The 21,199-nt window shown below is 38.1% G+C and overlaps 2 protein-coding genes across 2 annotated transcripts in view; one reads left to right on the top strand and one right to left on the bottom strand.

The window, feature by feature from the left end:
- LOC122986896 (NLR family CARD domain-containing protein 3-like) overlaps positions 1-21,199 on the top strand; it is a 1,497,050-nt gene that overhangs the window by 935,659 nt on the left and 540,192 nt on the right. The gene's annotated exons all lie outside the window — the stretch shown is intronic.
- On the bottom strand, positions 13,673-15,659 carry LOC122987361 (forkhead box protein B1-like). Its single transcript, XM_044359211.1, has one exon. The coding sequence runs from the start codon at positions 15,231-15,233 to the stop codon at positions 14,286-14,288; it is 948 nt and encodes a 315-aa protein (XP_044215146.1). The 5' UTR covers positions 15,234-15,659; the 3' UTR covers positions 13,673-14,285.

Raw genomic sequence — 21,199 nt, 5'->3', positions numbered from 1 at the left:
CTTCAGTACAGTACTTGAGTAAATTAACTTTCCACTACTGGAAATTAGCAGAGCAGTTGAAGTTTATAAGCAGCTGTTGATTTCTGAAAGAATATTCCAGAAAAATTCTAATTAACTAGAAAAATGACTTTTGACGGAGTTTTTAAATGGGAAGTTTGCTGTGTTTGTTAAAAATGTGTTAAAAAAACAAACTGAACCACTGACAACTTTCTGGGCTTCAATAGAAATTCATTTCATATATAACGGGTCTTATTGTTGTAGGTGTATTTGTCATTGCTTCCAACTGTTTAAGCTGCTGAACTGAACCATTGAAGCAAACTTACAAAAACTTATAAATTAACTGTTAACTGTCACTGCACAATAAACAATAAATTAAAATACAAACTAGTTTCAGTATTTGAACTGAGTTGTGACCTCATTTTAATAAAACTGTTCAGGTTAGCTAAATTGAATTTCTGACAAACTGGAAGCAAAACTGAATTAACAGACAAGATATCATATTTACTGACAGAATTCTGGTTTATTGCATCTTGACGCCAAAAAACACAAAAGCCAACAACAAAAAACAAAACAAAACAACAACTTTTAAATGAGGAGAAAGGGGAGAAATCCACGTGAAAACAAAGAAACAGTCTGATATGTCTGTGACGTTCGGCCCTCGCTGTTTATTTATTTGTTTATCATGAAGCTTATTAGCCGTGTTGGTCGCAGGCTGCTGGCACAGCGGCAGCTTCCTCCCCCGCATGTCTGACAATTAGTCGTGGGAGGAGGCCGAGGAGGGAGGAGGAGGGTCGACTGCTGAGCACAGCACTGCCTGGGAACAAGAGGGGGGGGGGGGGGGGGGTTTATTGCCAATGAATTAGTGTTGTTTTCTTTTCACACGCCCACTAACTAACCTCCCCCCTCCCTTCCCTCTCAGGCCTCTAAATGGTTTGTGGCAGGCGGCTCCGCCCTCCCATAACGCACCTGTGCATGATGATGGTGGGGTGGGGTGGTGGTGGGGGTGTCGTTGCTCCCTGCAGCCGTCAGGTGGGTTCAGCGCCGCCGTAAACTGTCACGGTGAACTGCTGAACTCACAGGAAACACTGAGATAAAGAGTCTGAACCGGTTTATGAAACATTATAAATACTGATTCTGTTTAAAGATGACAGATTCATTGTTCAGTGTGTTTTAATAAAGAATACCAACTAAATAAAAGTTTTCTACATCTGTGAATTTACTAAAAAGCATAAAGTCATAAAGAGAAAATATCCAAATATTACGTACAAATACTAGATTTAAACATTCTGGTGTAGAGATGTGCAGTGATTCTTTTTTATAAGTAAAAATATGACAGTAAACAGTATTATCACGATAATATATGCTAAAATATAATTAAAATACATTTTTTATTTAGGATTTTATTCGTTGAACATTTGTCTGTATGTTGCAGCTTTGTTGGACTCTATAAGAAATGTTGTTCTCCTCCATGTTTATCGGCAACGTGTGCAGAGAAGCGAGAGGTTAAGAAAAACACAGGAAGTCCGATCTGAGCGTTCTGACAGAGATCAGATATGAATCAGATCCTGGACCACATATGCAAGTGATCCAGGATCTGATCTGCTTTGGGGCCACTTCAGCATTAATTTTGCCTTAGATTCTACTCACCCATTCATATTTAGAAATTTCATTAATCTTTGAAAGCTGCTGATGAAGGTAAAAAACAACGGTTGGCAGTATTGATTTATATTTTAAACATCACTGGTTCATCTCTTTTCTGAAAAAGGTTTCACACAGTTTAGTTTTTTGGTTGGAAGAAAAAAAACACGAGGAGTTGAGTTGTTTCAGGTGAGACATGAAATTCAATCCAAGAAGTTTGAGTAACAACGTTAGATTAACTAGAACACTGCACACAGGTTTATAACACTACGAGGCAGGATTTTAGTTTCTGGGAGACGTGTGTTGGACGGAGGGAGAGCTGGTTTGTTAATGGGAGCTCTGGAAAAAAAGGAAAGAGACAAACACAAACTGTTGACACAAAGCTGGAAGATCACTGTTGTCTAAAATATGATTGTTTGCTTCTACGTTAACAAAAAGAATCAAACCAGGAAAACAGTCAGTAGAGGTGTCCACATACTTTTGTCTATATAGTTTATAACAAATATTACCTACTAATACATACTGAGTCTGTCCCAAAATACTGTTTGTGTTCATTAATTTGCTGCTATGACATTTAAAAGCTTTTACAGGAAAATAAACCACCAGAAACAAGCTTTAATTTCTAATTTCTAATTGTAAAGTATCATTTTTTCCATCAGCTGGTGTTTATAAAACCTGGCCCTCCATCAGCTCTGTTATTCAGCAGGTTACAGTTGTTGTTCGGCTGTTAAAGATCTTCTCTTGTATTTGGAGAATGTGTCAGGTGATAACAGACTATGTCAGGTTTAACAACCTCTGTGTGTTTTTGCCTCCAGCTTTTTTTTTTTTCTTTCTCTTTCCTCGTGAGATGACTTTTAATTTACGGCCCATTCAGGAATCTTATCTGCAGCGGTTGGTCGTAAACTAACACCTAACAGCGACACTTCAAAGCTGCTCTGAGAGGCCGAGGTGCCAAAAAAGCAGCCCAGTGCTTTAAGGGAAAAGATGTGCAGATTGATGAGGTGTCGTAGATTATTGTTGGGAGGAAAGAAACATTTACTGAGAGAAAAGGATTGCAGATAAATGTTGCTCCAGCTGGGAGAGAAAAAGGCCACATCAGCCCCCTGGGGGGAGGGGGGGGTTTGGAGGAGTTTTGACAGGAAAACCAGCTTCCACATCAGGACAGAGAGGGGTCAATCAACACCTGAGGGAGGACCAGGACCAGGAGTTCCAGGTAACTGAGAACTAAATGAGATCAAGAAACAACAAATTCTTACAACTTAAGTTCCCTCATTTTCGGGCTCTCTGATGCACATGTTATGGGATTTACCCTCACATACAGGAGTTTGTCTTCACTTCTTCAGGATATCAGCCCCTCAGATGCAGAGCGGATTCAGACAGTACTCATGATGGGCCGCAAACTAATCGTATGTGAATGGAAAGCTTCAGAGGCTTCTGTCAACCGCTGGAACAGTCAGATCGGTCACTCGGCAGCTTTGGAGAAACTGACGTTCAGACTCAGACTTCTGAATAAAGTAGATTTGTATATGTTGAAATGGAATAAATGGATAACCCACATTGAGGGCTCGGATGGAGGATCAACTCATGCATAACTCTTATCCCCAATCTCACTGTGTACCATTGTAAAAACACTTATTTATTATAGTGTTATTTTATTTATTTTATGTTTCTCGCTGTTTTTTGTCTTTTTCGTTGCTGCTGTTTTGTTTTTGGTTACATTTAGTCCTGCTTGAGTTAATTTGATGCATTATTTCATATGGAGCTGTCTCACTCTTCATGTATTGTTTGTCTTTATGATGTATTGTTGAAAATGAAAATAAAACTATAAATCTCAAAAAAAAAGTTCCCTCATTTTCTAAAATAGCCCCAACGTTTTAGTTCATATCAATTTAGTTCTGTAATTAAATTTAGGACAAACTTTAATGTTGTAATGAGCTGCTCTGTTTGCTAGAAGTTACGTTCATTCACAACTAAACTGTTTCCCAGTTACAACATAATCTCTGCCTGGATGATGTTCACAGTGACGTTTCTTTGAATGAATGAAGCTACATGTGTATGTGTCTCTGCAGTGGGAGAGGGGGAGGTCGGGGCAGATGGGGGGGGCTACAAGATGCAGGACTCTGACAGCAGAGACCCGGGTTCACATCCTGAGTCCTGTGTGTGTTCAGGTTTGGTTCACTGACCAAACCTGATGCTGGTGTGACTTAAATGTTGTATTAAACAGAGACCAGAATCTTTCTCTGACCTTAAAGGTACCCTATGCAGGATTTTCCTAAAAAACAATGTATAGACTCATACGACAGTAATTCCTCTCAATCATCACTTGACCCACCAGAGGTTAGTAGCAGTGAATGTGTCTACAGAGACTCTGCCTGGATTTTCTTACTTTCTTATTATTTTGCTGTGTTTGTGATGCTTCTGGGTGTGTAACTCCAGCCAATAACAGCCCACAAGTGTGAGGACATTTGTGTTTTACATTATGAAACAAGACTATGAGTCTGTCCCAATACCCACACTTACAGTCTGGAGCATTTAAATTCCCTCCAGCAGCTCAGTGCTTTCAGGTGTCACTCGGGGGGCATATTTACCGTTAGACCACAGACGGGTTTTTAGTTCTTGTGAATTTATTGTCAGCTGGGAAAACACAGATTCAAATTTGATGTTATTACAGTTAACTGTACAGATCTCATCTAGTGGATGAACTCACACACGGACATCTGTATGTTTTTAGCAAGCGTGAGTACACGTCTGAAATAGACCAACACACACTTAATCCACAATAATGCAGACTTCTCCTCCAGTCCAGTAGTTTGTCTATAGGTCCAACAATAATCAAAACAAAGACAAAGTTGAAGTTTATGATGGGTGGATTTAATGTGATTATTATTGTTAATATCCAAATATTAAGTTATGGCAGAACCTCCACAGATGGTCATCAGGTAACATTAACAATTAATCTGTTCTTCTTCATGAGATTGTTAAGAATAATATCATATGACACTGTCAAGATAAATAAATATTAAATATCCCCTTCATCAAAGATCAGGAGAAATATGCTAAAATATGATAGCTGGCGTTAGCTTGGACCTAAAAGACGAAGAAGAACAGATTTAACTGTTTGTTGTTGTGGTGTTCTCATGGTGGACTGCAGATGTTAAGAAATGACCTGAAAATGTGAAGTGAAGATGCAAAACCTTGACATGTAAACACATAAACAGCATCCAAACCTTCTGTTTCCTGTAACTTTTGTGGTCTTAAAGATGAATTCATTGATTGGCGGCAGCAGAATGACATATCAGCTTATAAAGTAGCTGTGGCTAACATGTTAGCAATCAGCTGCCTGCGTTCAGCAGACACAGAGCAAAAATAATCATCCTATTTTAAATGTCAATGATAACCTTTGGTGTTCCTCAGGGTTCTGTTCTTGGTCCTTTTATATTTTGGTTTAAAGCTGCGTGAATGTATCTTTTGATGTGTTGCTAACACGTTAGCAACCAGCTGCTTACCTCCACATCCAGCAGAAACTGATGAATATAAGTCCAATATTCTCTCTCCTTTTAACTCTTGTTTGGTCTCCACCAACTCCTGAGACAAATATCTGTCTCTTTCACTGCTTGATGTTCCACTATGTTCACCAGTGAGTCTCTTGTTGCTGGGCAGGTAGTGTACAGTGGTTTTAATCATGAAACAGCTGAGACTAAACCAGACTGGAAATGTGCTGCAAAACCAAAACTAGGAGCTAAAAGAGGCTAAAAGGCTCCATAGTGCTGAGAATTATCTGACAACTTTAATGTTTCACATCATCTTTTGATCCATTGTTTAGCTTTAAAAGACACGTCTAGTATTTTAGATTGTCCATCTTTACATCCCATATCTCCCACAGAGGGAAACTTTAATCAAGGCCCAAAAGACACTAAAAGATGCTGCTCACTTTGATAATAATAAAATATAAAAGAAAACATGACACACACGTATAAATCCATCTTCTTTCTTTGTATATGTCACTGTAAAGATATTTCCTGTCAGTAGTTTTGATTTTAGATTCTGATCTTCTTATGTCGTCCTTCTGTCTCTCTCACCTCCCGCCGTGTGACGCTCGTCTCTTCATGACTTATTGACGACTGGAAAAAATCTTCTTTCACTGTGTTTTCATCATCTGATGAATTCATTCATCATTGTTAAATAACCCATGTGTCATCTGGCTGGGGCGGGGGGGCGGGACGCTCTGTGCACCGCCGTGTCATCATCATCATATTCTTCATCTCTTGTTCTGATCGCTCGCCGTCGTCTCCACAGAGCCTCTGAAACTGTTTGTTAATTAGCGGTTTTTGTTGAGGGATTCCCAGCACCTCGCTGTCACGCCTCTCCCTGAACTCTCTAATTAACGAGCGAGGGACTCGTGATTAATTACAGCCTTATCGGACGTACAGCTGATATTTAGCTTTTAATTGTGTTTGTGATATTTTAGTCGTGAATCGCGTCGTGTCTGAATTCACTCGGGTGGAACTAAAATATGACATCATGGCGTCGATTGGTGGCGTCTTGTCTTGTCTCTGCAGCTCTCTTTAGTTTTTGTTGCACTTCTTTACTGCCGTCGCACCAGGAGTCACGTAAAAGTCAAACTTTACTGGTAGAAAAATGTGCTAAAGTGTCAAACGTGAAAATATCCATGAAGACGAGACGTTTTATATCATTGTCAGTTAAAGGATTTTTTTTAAAAATTCTCTCCTTTTAAATAAAGTTTTCCTCAGTGAACATGGTGAAGGTGTTAAAACTGAAAGCTGAAAACAGGAAAAAAAAAATCCAGACCTGTATAAATCACAAAAAATAGTTTAGGAAATAAAGATAAACTTGATATTTGCAGTAATGTGGATAAATATGTCAAGGTTTTGTGTCCTTTCTGAAAGTTTTTATCCCACAACGAAACAACAAAACATGCTTTATCTGTTAATCATTAGTAAAAACCTGATTGGACCAAATAGTTCACAGAATTAAGGAGCCACAGGAACTAAACTAGAAACTGAAAGTATGACTGATGATTAAAAGACGACGGCGGAGATCGAAAACAACTTTCACACAGAAGAAAACAAACGGTTCGACTGTGAACGCTGATGTTTAAAGTTATAATTTGTCAGATTTCAGTCCCCATGAACTTTGGCAACACTTGTGGTTACCGTGGTAACAGCAGGTGAGGTTTAACAACAACAGCAAACACTAGTTGAGCGGCTACTTTGTCAGAAATCCAACAGAACAGCAGCTGTTTGTGTTTAATTGAAGAAGTCAGTCGGTAATGATTACAGTGTGGATGTCGGTTATGTTGCTCAGCTGAATAAAAGCCCCTCTATGTGTCTCCCTGAAGTCTTCTCATGTAAAGAAGCAGAAGTAGAAAATGTTTGATTAAGGGCTGATTTAACCCAATCCTCGGCCCAGATTATCTGATGATGTGAGGAGTTTACAGATCAGGGTCGCCCCAATAATTTCAAACATGTTTGATATTTAGGAGTTAAAATCAGGACGATTATGTCTCAGACTACTTTCTGAGCGGGACCACAATCGCCAATGAGAGAGAGAGAGAGAGAGAGAGAGAGAGAGAAGTCTACAAGGTGACGGAAGTGAATGAGAAGACTTTTAAAATGGCGACCGCCAAGAAACAACAGGAAGCTGTTGTACGGGTGCGTTGGAGAGATGAGATGGAGGAAGGGCTTGTCGATATGTGGCAAGAACACAAGTGCTTATATAATGTGTCTTCCAAGACATCATAACCGTACGGACAAAGAGAAGAGCTTTACTAAAGCAAGTTGTTGCACCGTGTTGTTTACATCTGCTTCCCCATGAGATCACCTGAGATCACCTGAGATCACCTGAGATCACCTGAGATCACCTGAGATCACCTGAGATCATCGCTGCCTCTGGCGTCTGTCTAACATCCTGTAGTGTGTGATGTGCCATTATTTTCAAATCTTACAGAGTGTGCATGTTTGAGATTAGAGAGAAGAACATCTGTGAAGTTTCTCTTTATGTGATGCAACTGGCTTTCAAAACCATTTAGGATTTTAAAACTCCTGGAGTCTGAGCTCAGCGTTAGCGTTAGCGACTCTGCCGCTAACAACGAAAACTATGATATAGAGAGATAATTACTGAATGTAAATACATTGAATAGCTACTGCAGAATAATATGCAGATCATAAATAGTAACGAAAACAAGATTTGATATAATAAAAATCTTAAGGATTATAACTTTAAACCTGCATTAACTGATGTACACTGACATGTCATCATCTTTTAAGTTGATATGTTGGACTTGTTAGCAAACAGTTGTTTATTTCCACATCCAGCAGTTACGGAGCAACATTATCATTCATGTGGAGTCGTGTTTCTGTCCAATATTCACTCTCTTTTAGTTGTTTTTACTCTCTACCAACTCCTGAGGGAAATATCTGGCTCTTTAGCTGCTAAATGCTCCACTATGTTCACCAGCTAGTCTACAGCTAACTGTGAGCAGGTAGTGTTCAGCGGCTTTTTACAGCTTCTTCTATGAAAACAGCTGCCTGCTGCGGCCCAAAACGACGCTATGAGACGCTGAGAGTGAACCAGAACAGTAAAGTTGCAGCCGGACAGACAAACAATGAGCTGCAGAGTCACTGATAAATCTCTGTAGTTTCATCACAACGTCATTTATATGTCATTTCATACACTGTTATTATAAAAACATTGATTATAGCTGCTATAAAGTCTGGATGAGTCTTCAGGTAATTCATGTACTAAGTGAGAGACGTTTTCAACTCTTCCTCACCTCCTTCCTCCGTGTACTTTTACTACTTTCAGTGTATTTTACTTCTTACACTTGGTCACTTTTACCTCAGTAAATATTTGAATTCAGGACTGCTTCTTCACTCTTCCTCTCTGAGCAGGAATGTCAATAACGGCAGGCGAGAGTTTTCCTCTTTAAATGTCATTTGTTTTACTTGTGTGTGTGGTCACAAAGCTGAGGGGGGGGAGGGGGGGGGAGGGAGGGTGTTCACAAACTGACATTTTTACGGTAACAGTCGCCGTCTCTCGGCAACACACTCAAAGACCTATACGCATTGACGGCGCACAATTGTGTTTGGCACCAGGGAAGTGTTAACTGGATAATCCCTTACAGCCGCCCAGACGCTGCCTGCTGCTAATTCACCGCTCACTCTCCACAAACCGGCCAGTGTTTACACACCAGACCTCCGTCCCTCTGGAAGAATGAAAAGCTCTTCAGATGAGCTTTCTCTCCCCTCAGAAGAGCCTGTCTGTCGTCTTTCAGCGTTTAGAGAAACTGCAGCGGAGAGTCGATTAAACTGAACAGACAAACTGCCATCGCACACACACACACACACACACACACACACACACACACACACACATTAACCTCTGAAGCTCCAGAGTTTCACATTAAATTCAGCATTCACTGTGAAGGTGAAAGTAAAAAAATGTTTTTATTTTAAGGTTAAGTTAATAAATCCTCAGCAGGGTCAAATACTTGTTTCAGATTTGTTGATTCTGATTTTTATGGTTCTGTTTCGGCAATTTATAGCACTTAGTTAAAGCTGCTCTACTCAGTAGCTTTATTTGACAACGGATCAAATCACTATGTGTGTTGTAAAAGGTGTCGGTTGTCTTTTTTAGCCTCTAGTTTTGGTTTTTTTTGGCACGTTTCCAGTCTGGTTCAGTCTGATAAATCCACTGTTCACTACCTGCCCAGCAGCAAAGAGCAGACACACAAAGTTAGCGATGTGATCTCACGGGATGGCGTATAGCACGCCACTTTTAAGGACATTTTGTGTGTCATTTTAAGCATTTTGCTAACTTTTTTTGGTTTGGTTTCAGCACAAAAACCACTTGGTTAGGGTTAGCGAAAGATCATTGTTTGGGTTAAAATACAGTAAAAATGCCCCAACATGGCGGTAAAAATGGCCAGTTTAATGGCAGTAAAATGTCCTAATAGGCCAAAATCACCTCATAAAAGAAAGTAAAGTCAAACTATATTGGCGTCATCTGAAATGCGTCACTTCCCTTGTCACTCAAATGTAACTACAGGTCGTTTTTGGTGACTGAATAAATGGTGTGAAATGACACGTGAAAAGTAAAAACATCTTAGTTATAACACATGAAATATTCATCCGGAGTTCAGACCAGGCTGAAGTGTAACATCAATCAGCTAAAGATCCAGATGTTTTTCTCAGGAGTTGGTGGAGAACAAACCGGAGCTAAAAGGAGAGAGAATATTAAACTTGATGTACGTTCATCAAGGTGGACACAAACATGTTGCTTCTGTGTCTGCTGGATGTGGAAGTAGGTAGCTGTTTGCTAACCTATTAGCCACAACTACTTTATAAACTCATCATATGTCAGATGTTGTGTTTTAAGTCTGTTATGCTGCTGCTAAACGGACAAAAGTAAGAAATAATTCATGTAGCTTTAACCAAAAATATAAAGGACCAAGAATAGAAACCTGAGGAACAGTTACTTTATAAGCTGGTCATAAGTCAGATGATATGTTTTCAGGTATTGTGTTGCCCCAAAAGTGGCTAAAAATCATCAATAAAGCTTTAATTAAGTAGTTTTAGTCGCCTAAACTCAAGCAAACCTTTAGCTTCGAGGTGTCAGATCAGGAAATGCTGATATGAGATATGATTTGTTTTTCATTACATTACATTACATTTGTGACGTTTTTGAAGCTATCATCAACCTCTGATGTTGTTTTGATCAGAGGAGCTGTGTGTTACAGGTCTGCAGGTGAATTGAAAATATAAAGGACCAAGAATAGAACCCTGAGGAACCCCAGAAGTTATTATTAATAGTGTTAATGGGACGATCATGCAGCAATGACTTCCAATAAAGTCCTCCATCGTCCATTCTGTGGTCCTGGTCTTGAAGACAGACTCTGAAGATTTTAATATATTTAAGTTTCTATTGAGCTCATTTGTTGTGAAGTTGTGTTTTCCATCATAGGAGGGCTGTCATTATCATCTTTAATAATCCATTGATTGTTCAGTGTATAAAACAGAGATAATTAGATATATTATATTCAGATGATTAGGTGTCAGCAATTAGGTTCAACCATGGGCCATTTTTTTAGGATTCATGGGGGCCTTAACCAGTACAGTGTAAACACAAGCCTATGTTTTGTTTTTTATTTTTCCCATCAGTAAGTGAAGGCTGACAGAGTTACAGCTTACTTTAACACTAATTTGGCTAAAAGTGACTCATATGTGAATATATGTAGACCGCTGTGTTGCACTTGGAGACTGGATCCACAAACGATGAAACAGTGGTCTGCTTCAATTATAGTTGATTGAAAGTAGAATAGCCTACTGCTGTTGCATCAACATTTCTGTTCAACTATCACCTATATGTGTTTGTGAAGAATAAATCTAAAGTTGTGGAATTAAAACAGTGTTAGAATTCACACACCAAATGTTTTTGCTGGATATTACAGTGGTATAGTCGGGGGTCAACAGGGCCCCATAAGAGGTTAACCAGGCCGTGGCTAGCATGTTAGCCTCAGCTACTTTAAAAAGTTATAATATGTCAGATGTTGTGTTTGCAGTTTATTTTGCTGCCCCCAAGTGGCCCCAAAAAATCAATCAATGCAGGTTTAAGGTCAAAGACAGATTGTTGACATAAAGATGAAATGAACTGGTTTGGTTCAGATCAACACTGGAGGTGAATTAAACGTCTAAAACTGACCTGGTTCAACTCCAACAAGACTCAAATGTCTTGTGTGGAAGTCGAGGATGTTTCAACTTTATGCAAATGTCCTCTGATGTGTGAGAACAACCTGCAGACAACAGATAGAAAAGTTACCGAAGTCTCTGTTTGAGTCCTGCTGGAGCTTTAATAATGACTTTTAGTTTCATTATGTGGGGAAAGAAAACACCGTCGCTGCACGACTCTTCAAGAATCAAAGTTAAATAAATGTAAAGCAAGTCTGTTCATTTTAAAACTGCTCAATAAATATGTAAAATGCATCTTCTCATTGTTTTTATATTCAAATTTTCAGCACATACAGGAAGAAAAAGTCACATTTACATGTTTAACATGTTTGTCATCATATAATTTACAGTGTGATATATGTCAAAACACACATTAGCTCATTAAATTCTGCACTTTCAGTTATGAGATTATGATTACAGAATAATTTTAAATCTTTGTAAATTATTTTTTTTATTGTTAGCTCAGTCTCATAATTGTTATTTTTATTTCTCTGTTTTCTTCTCCTTTGAACACAACATGAAGTAAAGATCGACTGCTTTCTAGTGAAAAAATCATTTTCTTTAAAATAAGTTAAAAAAATAAATAAGTAAATATGTAAATAAATAAATAAATAAATAAAAATGACATACAGATAACATAACCAGCATGTTGACCGTCACTTTTTCTGTGTTTTTATCTGCTTTGTACATGTTGTTATTGTGAAGAAGTTTTAATATGCTGCTGTATAAATAAATATTTGCTTTCTGTAGCGAATAATTTACTGTAAATATTCAGTCAAATATTTTACAGAAAATTAAAGATGTTGTTGTTTCTCACATCTTCAGTTTGTTTTTGTGTTTTTTTCAGTTTTCAGATCAGTTGGATGATTTACAAGTTGTGAGATATGAACAACATATATATAAATATAATAACTGAAGGATTATATTAATGTCAGTATGTGACAAAACTTAATGTAAAAATATCAACTCATGTTAATTGACAGAAAATTAATCACTATTATAACTATTTTGATAATAGAAATGTATTTGTTGTTTCCAGTTGCTGATTTTCTTTTATATTTTTGTAAATTACTTGAATTTTTTTTTTATCTCTTTGCTTTTGGTTCTCGTTGGGAAACTGTGACGGACATTTTTCACAATTTTCTGACATTTTTTTTTTAGACTAATAGAAAAAAATAATTGACAGATTTAATTGATGATAAAATAATCATAACAGTTTCAGCTCCGGTTTTAAGAAGACAAAATATATTTTTGTTTAAAAACTGTATTAAGATGATGATTTAAGTCAAATTTCACTTGTTCTTGTACATTTAGACATGATCAGTGTAAACCAGTATCTCTCTATTTAAACATATGATCACATGTAGAATATTAAATTCTCACTTTGCTGCACAGTTTCTCCTTTAAAAACTATTCTGATGATATCTGAGAGTCATTTTGTCCACAAGCTGATAAAAGGCATTTAAAAAAACAAATTCATTTCATGCTGACATTATAGAGATTAAAGGTTTTTCTCTGACAACCAGATTTAAAATGTGAATCTGTAAATTATCCAGAAACTGCAGCCGTCAGATAAATACGGTAAAAAATATAATATTTCTCTGTGAAATGTAAAATAAATCAAGAAAGTCTCCAAAAATGGGAATAATGAAGAACAGTGACATGTTGCAGGTGTGTGTGTGTGTGTGTGTGCAGGTGAATAAAAGGCCTCTTCACTGCTTTTTTTTTTTTTTTAAGTATTTTTTTCCCCAGAAAGGTTTTTTTTTTTTTAATGGATGAGCAGACAGAGCGCAGGGAATAAAAAAAAGCCTGTGTTCATGTTCATGCTTTATGCTTTCAGCCCAAAATAATAAACTTACAAACACTGAATATTTCTTCTGTTTTCAGACAGGAGGAGCATGCAGCAGTACAAATACACAGACGGTGGCTCATTTTAACACCACAGCTTTAAAAAAAAACAAACAAACAAACAAAAAAAACAACCTTTAAATTAAACCAACAGGCTGTCAGCTACAGAATAAAAAACATCTAGATTTCAGTTTTTTTTTTTAAAAAGTGCATCAGAGACAGTAGATCCTTGCATTCATGGTCAAATATCTCCAGTAGTTTTCTTTTTGAACTGTGCAGAACCTCTGACATAAATATATGATTTCAAGTCTTATTTCATCTTCTCTGCGATTGTTCATATCGACAAAAACAAAAAAAAAAATTTTTTAAAAAAGGACAAAAGACTGTGTAATTATTTGGTTTACCAAATGCGAGTTTGCATTTTTTCCTTTTGACTTTTGTTGTGTTTTTTTAAATTTTTTTTTTTTTTTTTTTTTGGAAGAAAAATGTGAGAAAATGAAACTTCCTTTTGGGTTGAACTTTTGTTTTCTAGGAGCAGAAAAGAAACAACAGAGAGGCCGAACAAGGCAAAGAAACAAATCTTAAAAAGTCATTAATCTGCAGAGTTTTCTTTCAGTTTGAGAAGAAAAGGCTGCAAACACAAAAGATCCGGATAATTTATCACCACATGATCTGAGCTGTTCAACAGTCTGAAGGAATGTGAAGAAAAAAAACATATAAAAGAACAAAATTATTTTACTTTCTGACATAAATTTGTGAATAAATTTATTTTTTACAGGAAAAACAAATGAATAATTTCCTGAAGATAAAATTACTTTCGTTGTGTGACTGAAGGTCAGAGGTCAACCTGCTGTTTCTTAACATGATGGGAAAAACATGTTCAGGCTGGAGAAATAAAAAAAAACGACAAAAATAAAAAATATATATGAGCACATCCTCACATTTGCGTCCAGAAGATAAAACACAGCTTTGGAGTTGAGAAGTCATTTCCCCCTTTTTTTAAATTGAGTTTTTATAAAAAAAAAAAAAAAAAAGCACAAAGTCAGGTTCCGGTTAGTGCACGGCCACCGCGGACTGCAGCGTGGAGGAGGCCGAGGAGGGCAGCGCCTCTCCGGGCGCGGCCGGGCTGGTTTGGCCGGTGGCCGTCTGCGGGGAGGTGGGGCTCAGAGACTGGGGCGAGTTCGCGAGGAAAGCCGGGATGTGTGTGTGCAGCCCCGGTAGGCCCGGCAGCGAGGCGGGGGTGGGTTTGATGGGCACCGGGATGGCGGGTAGAGTCTGTCCGCCGTGGCAGATGGACTTGAGCGGCATGCCGTAGGGCGAGTAGTCGCTGGTGGCCATGGATATGGGAGCCGCGGTGTCCATCATCCCGGAGCCGTACATGTGCGGCCAGGCCGGGGTCAGCTGGTTGTGCAGCGGGTACCCGGTGGTGGAGAAGGCCGCCAGCCCGCCCGGCATCTTGTACTCTCTGGCGATGATGTTCTCGATGGCGAACGGGTGTTTGAAGCTGGACGGCTGGGACACGGAGCTCAGGTTGTATCCGCCCGGCATCTGCGGGAGGTGCGCGGCGGCGTGCAGCGCGCTGAGCCGCAGCTTGGCCTGCTGCTGCAGGTAGTGCGCGGCGTCCTGAGGCTTGCTGGGCGCCAGCGGGTCCGTGGCCTGCATGCTGCCCACTTTGAAGCGCTTCCTGCGCCGCAGAAAACTCCCGTTCTCGAACATATCGCCGCAACTCGGGTGCAGGGCCCAGAAACTGCCTTTCCCGGGCTGGTCCGGTCTGCGGGGGATCTTGATGAAGCAGTCATTGAAGGAGAGGTTGTGGCGCAGGGAGTTCTGCCACCGCTGCGTGTTCTCCCGGTAATACGGGAACCGGTCCATGATGAACTTGTAAATCTCACTGAGAGGGAGCATCTTCTCCGGGCAGCTCTGGATGGCCATGGCCGTGAGGGAGATGTAAGAGTACGGAGGCTTCTGGTCGCTGTAAGTGTTCCTCCCCGGGCGAGGCATTATTCTGCTGAACCGGACCGGACCGGGATCAGTTCAGTCTCAGTCTGCGGGGAGCAGAAAAGACTCGCCTCACTCTTTACAAACTTTGTCCAAGCAGTTCCAACTCTTCAAAACACCTTTACGCACGTAAAGAAACTTGCCTGGTGTTTGGCACGCATGGTTCTTTTACGCACAACGTTGGAGCCGAAATTCCGTCAGCAAGTTGAGGAAAAGTTTTCGAAGCAGCAGCTGGTTCCTCCTTTTCCTCTCCTCTCCTCCCTGCTGTCTGTCTGTCTGTCTGTCTGCTGCGGGTCTGCGGCTCTCAGTCCCCCGGCAGGTGCAGCGCGGTGTCCCGTCCTCCTCCTGCTCCGCTGCTGAGCTGCGCTAAGCGGCTGCTGCCTCCTCCATGTCCCTCTATCGGTCTGTCCCGTCTGCGAGCTGGACGGCGGTGACAGCAGCAGAAAAGACCCCCGGAGAGGAGCTTCATTAATGGGCCACTTCTTCACCATCACATGATCACAGCCAGGGAGGAGGAGGAGGAGGAGGAGGAGGAGGGGGGAGGGAGGGGGGCTCATGGGGGGGAAACGGGGGCACGATGTGGTTTCATTTACACGTATTTACACGGACGCACTGAGCCAACACAAGTCATTTCCATTTGAAGCCGCGGCGGCAAAAAGAGGCGAGAAAAGCCGCGGAGAGAAGCCTGATTGTCGGGGCTGCGCTGCGCTCTGTGGAGGTATGTTTGGCAACATTTTACGCACAGTGTGTGTGTGTGTGTGTGTGTGTGTGTGTGTGTGTGTGTGTGTGTGTGTGTGTGTGTAGGGGGGTGGGGTGGGGATGGGGGGGGACTGGGTGCCTCTCTCCAATTTGCATTGACAAATAGAGCCGCTGAGAGCTGCTGTTTGAGCGGCTTTAATGGCAATTTGTTCTGTTTCTGCTTTATGTCTTTCATGTTTTCTTTTACAGCGCGAGCCTGAAGCTGCCTCCAAACAAATGACATGATCATTAGGATGAGATAGAACTGATGAAGATGAGGAACATTGTTTTGGAAAACAATACCTTAAACAATCTTAAAAACACTTTTGTTATCTCTGAATTAACGCAAACATTTACGGGCCTGAAGTGAATTGTACGTTTTGACGGAACTTTAAATTGATCCTAAATGAAACTTATTATATTACGTCATTACAGACTAAATGACACCGTATATAACGAACAAGAAAACTTTAAATTGTCATAATTATCTCCTACTTTCTTACTTTTGGAAACACACTCATCGTCTTTTTCAAAGCTGAGTTTTTGTGAGTTTTTAGAAAATGTTTCCTTAATTACACATTAAATTCACCTTTTAATCATCAGACAGAGAAGCAGGTTGAAAGATGTTCATCATTCATAAGAAACTGAAGATTCAATTTCAGACACTTTTCTAATTTTTCACTGTTTTTTTTTTCAGGGTTTGATGGTTTTAAATGAAGTGATTCTATTAAATCAGAAACATTTTAGTTTAAATTTCTACAAATCTTAATTTAAAGTCCGTATATTTGAAGAGGAAGGTGACGATGACTTGTGTCTATTGTGGAGAAATTAAATGTTAAAATTAAAATGTAAATATGGACGCTGATCCTCGGGTAATTGTTAAATACGTGACGTCATTTCAATTCATTTTTTTGTTATAATTACTATTATTTGTATTATTATTGTCACATTAATATTATTATTATCATCATTTATTTGATTATCATTATTAATATTGTTGTCAACAATTACAATTACAATGAATATTGACTATTATATTAATTTGGCTGCTGATCACAGTAATATCAACATAATAATAATAATAACTACACTAATAATAACAATATTGTATTTATGTCCGTATTTATAATTCAGAATTAATTTATTATAATTATATCTTAATAAGTAATTGAATGATGTGTGAGCCAGTTCATTGTTTGACTAATTGATTTTTTTTAATAGATTTACAAAACAATAATCAATAAACAATAAGAGTTTTTCTACATTTTGCTACTTTATTAAATTATAGTTGCATCACCAGAAAAAAAAACCAGCTGATTATTTTCATGTTTTCACTTTGTGCAGAATGTGTTTTATTTATTTCACATCAGATGAGATGAATCGTGTCTCTGTGAGTGAATCAAAGCGCCGAGGGAGGATTTAAAGTGGAGGAGCTGAAGGCTTTAATATTCCCAGAGGAGAAAGAGGAGGAGGAGGAGGAGGAGGAGGAGGAGGAGGAGGGGTGACACACCAAACAGCCACTTTCACACGTCTGACCTTTGACCTCTGAGCTGATAATCTGACCGGGAGCGTTCAGGATGCAGAGACACGCTCCGAAAACACACAAAACACTCTGAACTCTGCGGCCGAGTCAGTTCATCAGCTCAGAGACCTTTAATAATTATAACCTCCTCATTATCATTAGAATTATTATTATTGTTACATTTATATCAGCTTTAATATTTGTTATCCAAGTGTTTGGTTTTTATTGTTCATTCATATTTATGTGTTTTATTGATCTTGTAACATGTTTTTTTTTATTTTTCTGACAGTTAAGAAAACAAAAATAAATTCCTGATGATCAATAATTTGACAGTTTTTTTTTCAGCTGATGACAGAAGTTTGAATCTTGGTCCTGTTGAGCAGCTCTGATGAGATTTTTTGTGTAATTTAAAATAATTTCTGATGAGTTTTCTTTACAGAATGACAGTATTTATATGTATTGATTAACAGATGATTTACAGTCACATGTTCAGTATTTCAGCTGTATGGTTTTTTATAAGCTGTAGGAGGTTTTTATTGTGTTTTTTTTTATGTATGAATGATGTAAAGTATGTAAGTATGAATGTTTAGTGATGCAGTTTGTTGGTGAAGTTGTTTATATTCTACTGATGAACATTTCGTCTTCATGTGAAGCAGAATTTATCCAAAACCTTCAATTCGTTTGTAATGTGAGAAGTTTTATTCTTGTTATTCATGTTTGCAAATGATAGTGAAATACTGAATGTAATAAGTAACTTTATATATATATATATATACATATATTATGTACAGTTTATATTACACAGTATCGCACATTTTGTATTTTACACTAATATAAATATTTATAATTTGTAGGTATAGATGATCTTTATTAATTAATTATCCATCATATTGATGTGATGGATCATCAGCAGTGATGTAAAGTAAACAAACAAACAAACAGAGGGGGGAGGGGTGTGTGTGTATGTTTATGATATTTACATTCTGTGTAAATATTTTCATGCGTGTTGATAAAAATGAAGATCAAAGTTTAAAATTTAAAGCCTCTCTATCATCCTGCTTTATGATTGGTTACGCTACAGCCAATCAGAGCACAGAGACATTACAATCTTTATTATATAACCCTCGTATGACATAATTATAAATGTATTTATTCTTATTTAATATTTTAAAAAGTTCTACCAATGTTAATATAACTACTGACATCACCTCTATTATTATATCACTGCTAGTGAAACATTTACATTATGCCAATACTTACACAACAGACTACTACTATTATACTATTAATACTACTACTACTACTATTATACTACTACTACTACTACTACTATTATACTATTACTACTACTATTACCTCTACTATTACTACTACTACTACTATTATACTATTACTACTACTATTACCTCTACTATTACTACTACTACTACTATTATACTATTACTACTACTATTACCTCTACTATTACTACGATTACTACTACTACTACTATTATACCATTACTACTACTACTACTATTATACCATTACTACTACTACTACAATTATACTATTACTATTACTACTACTATTATACTATTATACCATTACTACTACTACTCCTATTATACTATTACTATTACTACTACTATTATACTATTACTACTACTATTACCTCTACTATTACTACTACTACTACTATTATACTATTACTACTACTATTACCTCTACTATTACTACGATTACTACTACTACTACTATTATACCATTACTACTACTACTACTATTATACCATTACTACTACTACTACAATTATACTATTACTATTACTACTACTATTATACTATTATACCATTACTACTACTACTCCTATTATACTATTACTATTACTACTACTATTATACTATTATTACTACTACTATTACCTCTACTATTATTACTACTACTACAACCACTAAAACTATTACTACTATTATTATTCCTACTAATATGCTGACGGGGTTCAGCCAACCTAACAGGTTAAAATAAGGGTTAAATAAAATAAAACAACAGCAAAACAAATTAACTATATGATATTTATATTTATTAGTAAGACTTTACTTTCTTCTCCATATCAAATCTCCATATTTATCATTAATAATTAGTATATAAACAGTAATAAACGGTTTATAACACACTGTAATATAATATTAATGTATTAGTCTGTGGACACACATGAATGACAATATAGTAAAAACAGCTGTAATAATATAAAACTTTATAATTGTTGACAAATACTGAACATTAATACACTTTGAATGTCCTTTTATCTGCTTATAAGTACATTATAGTGTATAATAAACTATTTATTAACAGTTTATATACTGATTATTGGAAGTAAAGTGTTACCAGTTTGGTATATTAATAATAATAAACAACAACTACAATGATAATAACAATCAGCAGGTTGGAACATTAAACTTTTAACAGTCATGAATGTTCAATAAGCTGTCAATTAATTAGCAGGATTCTCATTAACATGCTGTGTGTCGTTACTGTTTCAGAGGCTGCAGGAATAATATAACTGCACTGAGACGACGTCGACATCCAGATGTGACTGTACGGAGACTGTTTGTGTTGCTTTATGTTGTTTGTTTATTTGGATCCTACAGTAACAGCATCTACTCCTCCAGAGGCCCGTACCAGGAAGTAAGTCAGACTCTCTTTGGTCAGCCGAACATCAGCCGTCCTGGATAACCAGTACCGGCCCATCGATGCGGTGGCACTGGTTACCATGGTGATTTATCCCCGTTAAAAGTGAGCCAGCTTCATGATACCAGAAAACCTGAGTTAAGCCCAAACAGAGCTGCTAACACACATCCATACTGACAGTAAGACTCAACAATACGACACAAACACTAAAACAAAACAACACAGTGACTCAAATAATCTGAGGATTATTTTCAACCAATCAAAAAGCAGCTTCGTTACAAGCGAGGTCGTGTTTTGTTGTAAATATTTACGGCATGATGTGTGACAGGTGAGATTATATGTAAACCGGTTGTTAGATTTGTTCTATTTGTCGGCCTTTGAGAAGCCTGAAATCAGTTCGATCAGTTCGATCAGTGTCTCTGTGGCTGCTTCAGACGTGAGGAAGACGAGGCCTGAACTCCTCACGGAGTTTAATCAAACTCTGGCAGGTGTTTGTTGAGATATCCAGACAGTTGACTGCAGTGTCTTTTTTTAAAGATAATTTATTTCTGGGTTTTTTTTGTCTTTATTTGACAGACAGTGTAGAGAGGCAGGAAACAGAGAGAGAGAGAGAGAGAGAGAGTATGACCAGCAACAAGCCGCCGGGAGTCAAGCCGTGGAAGTTGTGATTATGTCGTATCTGCCTAAAGAGAGAAAATGAAGTTTTAAAATGTTGGAATTGATACTGTTGTTAGCTGTGAGACATATTCAAGTGTTTTCTTAAAGTGAAGCAAAGATTTTAAGGAGTGATTCCTCTCCTCGTTGTGTCGCGGATGATCTTTGAAGATCAGGAAACGCTGTCAGAGTTCTGCTGCAGCCGCTGAATCTTACAAATTAATGAACATGTGTTTAAAATGCAGAGCAGCAGCAGCAGCAGCGACGGCGGCGGCGGTGCTTCAGCACGCTCCTCATCATCCCCCCCGACACTTCAGCTACACTCAGAGTGTGAGAGGAGGCAGACCACACACACACACACACACACACACACACACACACACACA

Source organism: Thunnus albacares, chromosome 1 (assembly GCF_914725855.1).
Source record: "Thunnus albacares chromosome 1, fThuAlb1.1, whole genome shotgun sequence".
NCBI classification, from domain to species: Eukaryota; Metazoa; Chordata; class Actinopteri; order Scombriformes; family Scombridae; genus Thunnus; species Thunnus albacares.
The sequence above is the reverse complement of the archived record's forward strand: the minus strand, read 5'-3'. Positions and strand labels throughout refer to the sequence as shown.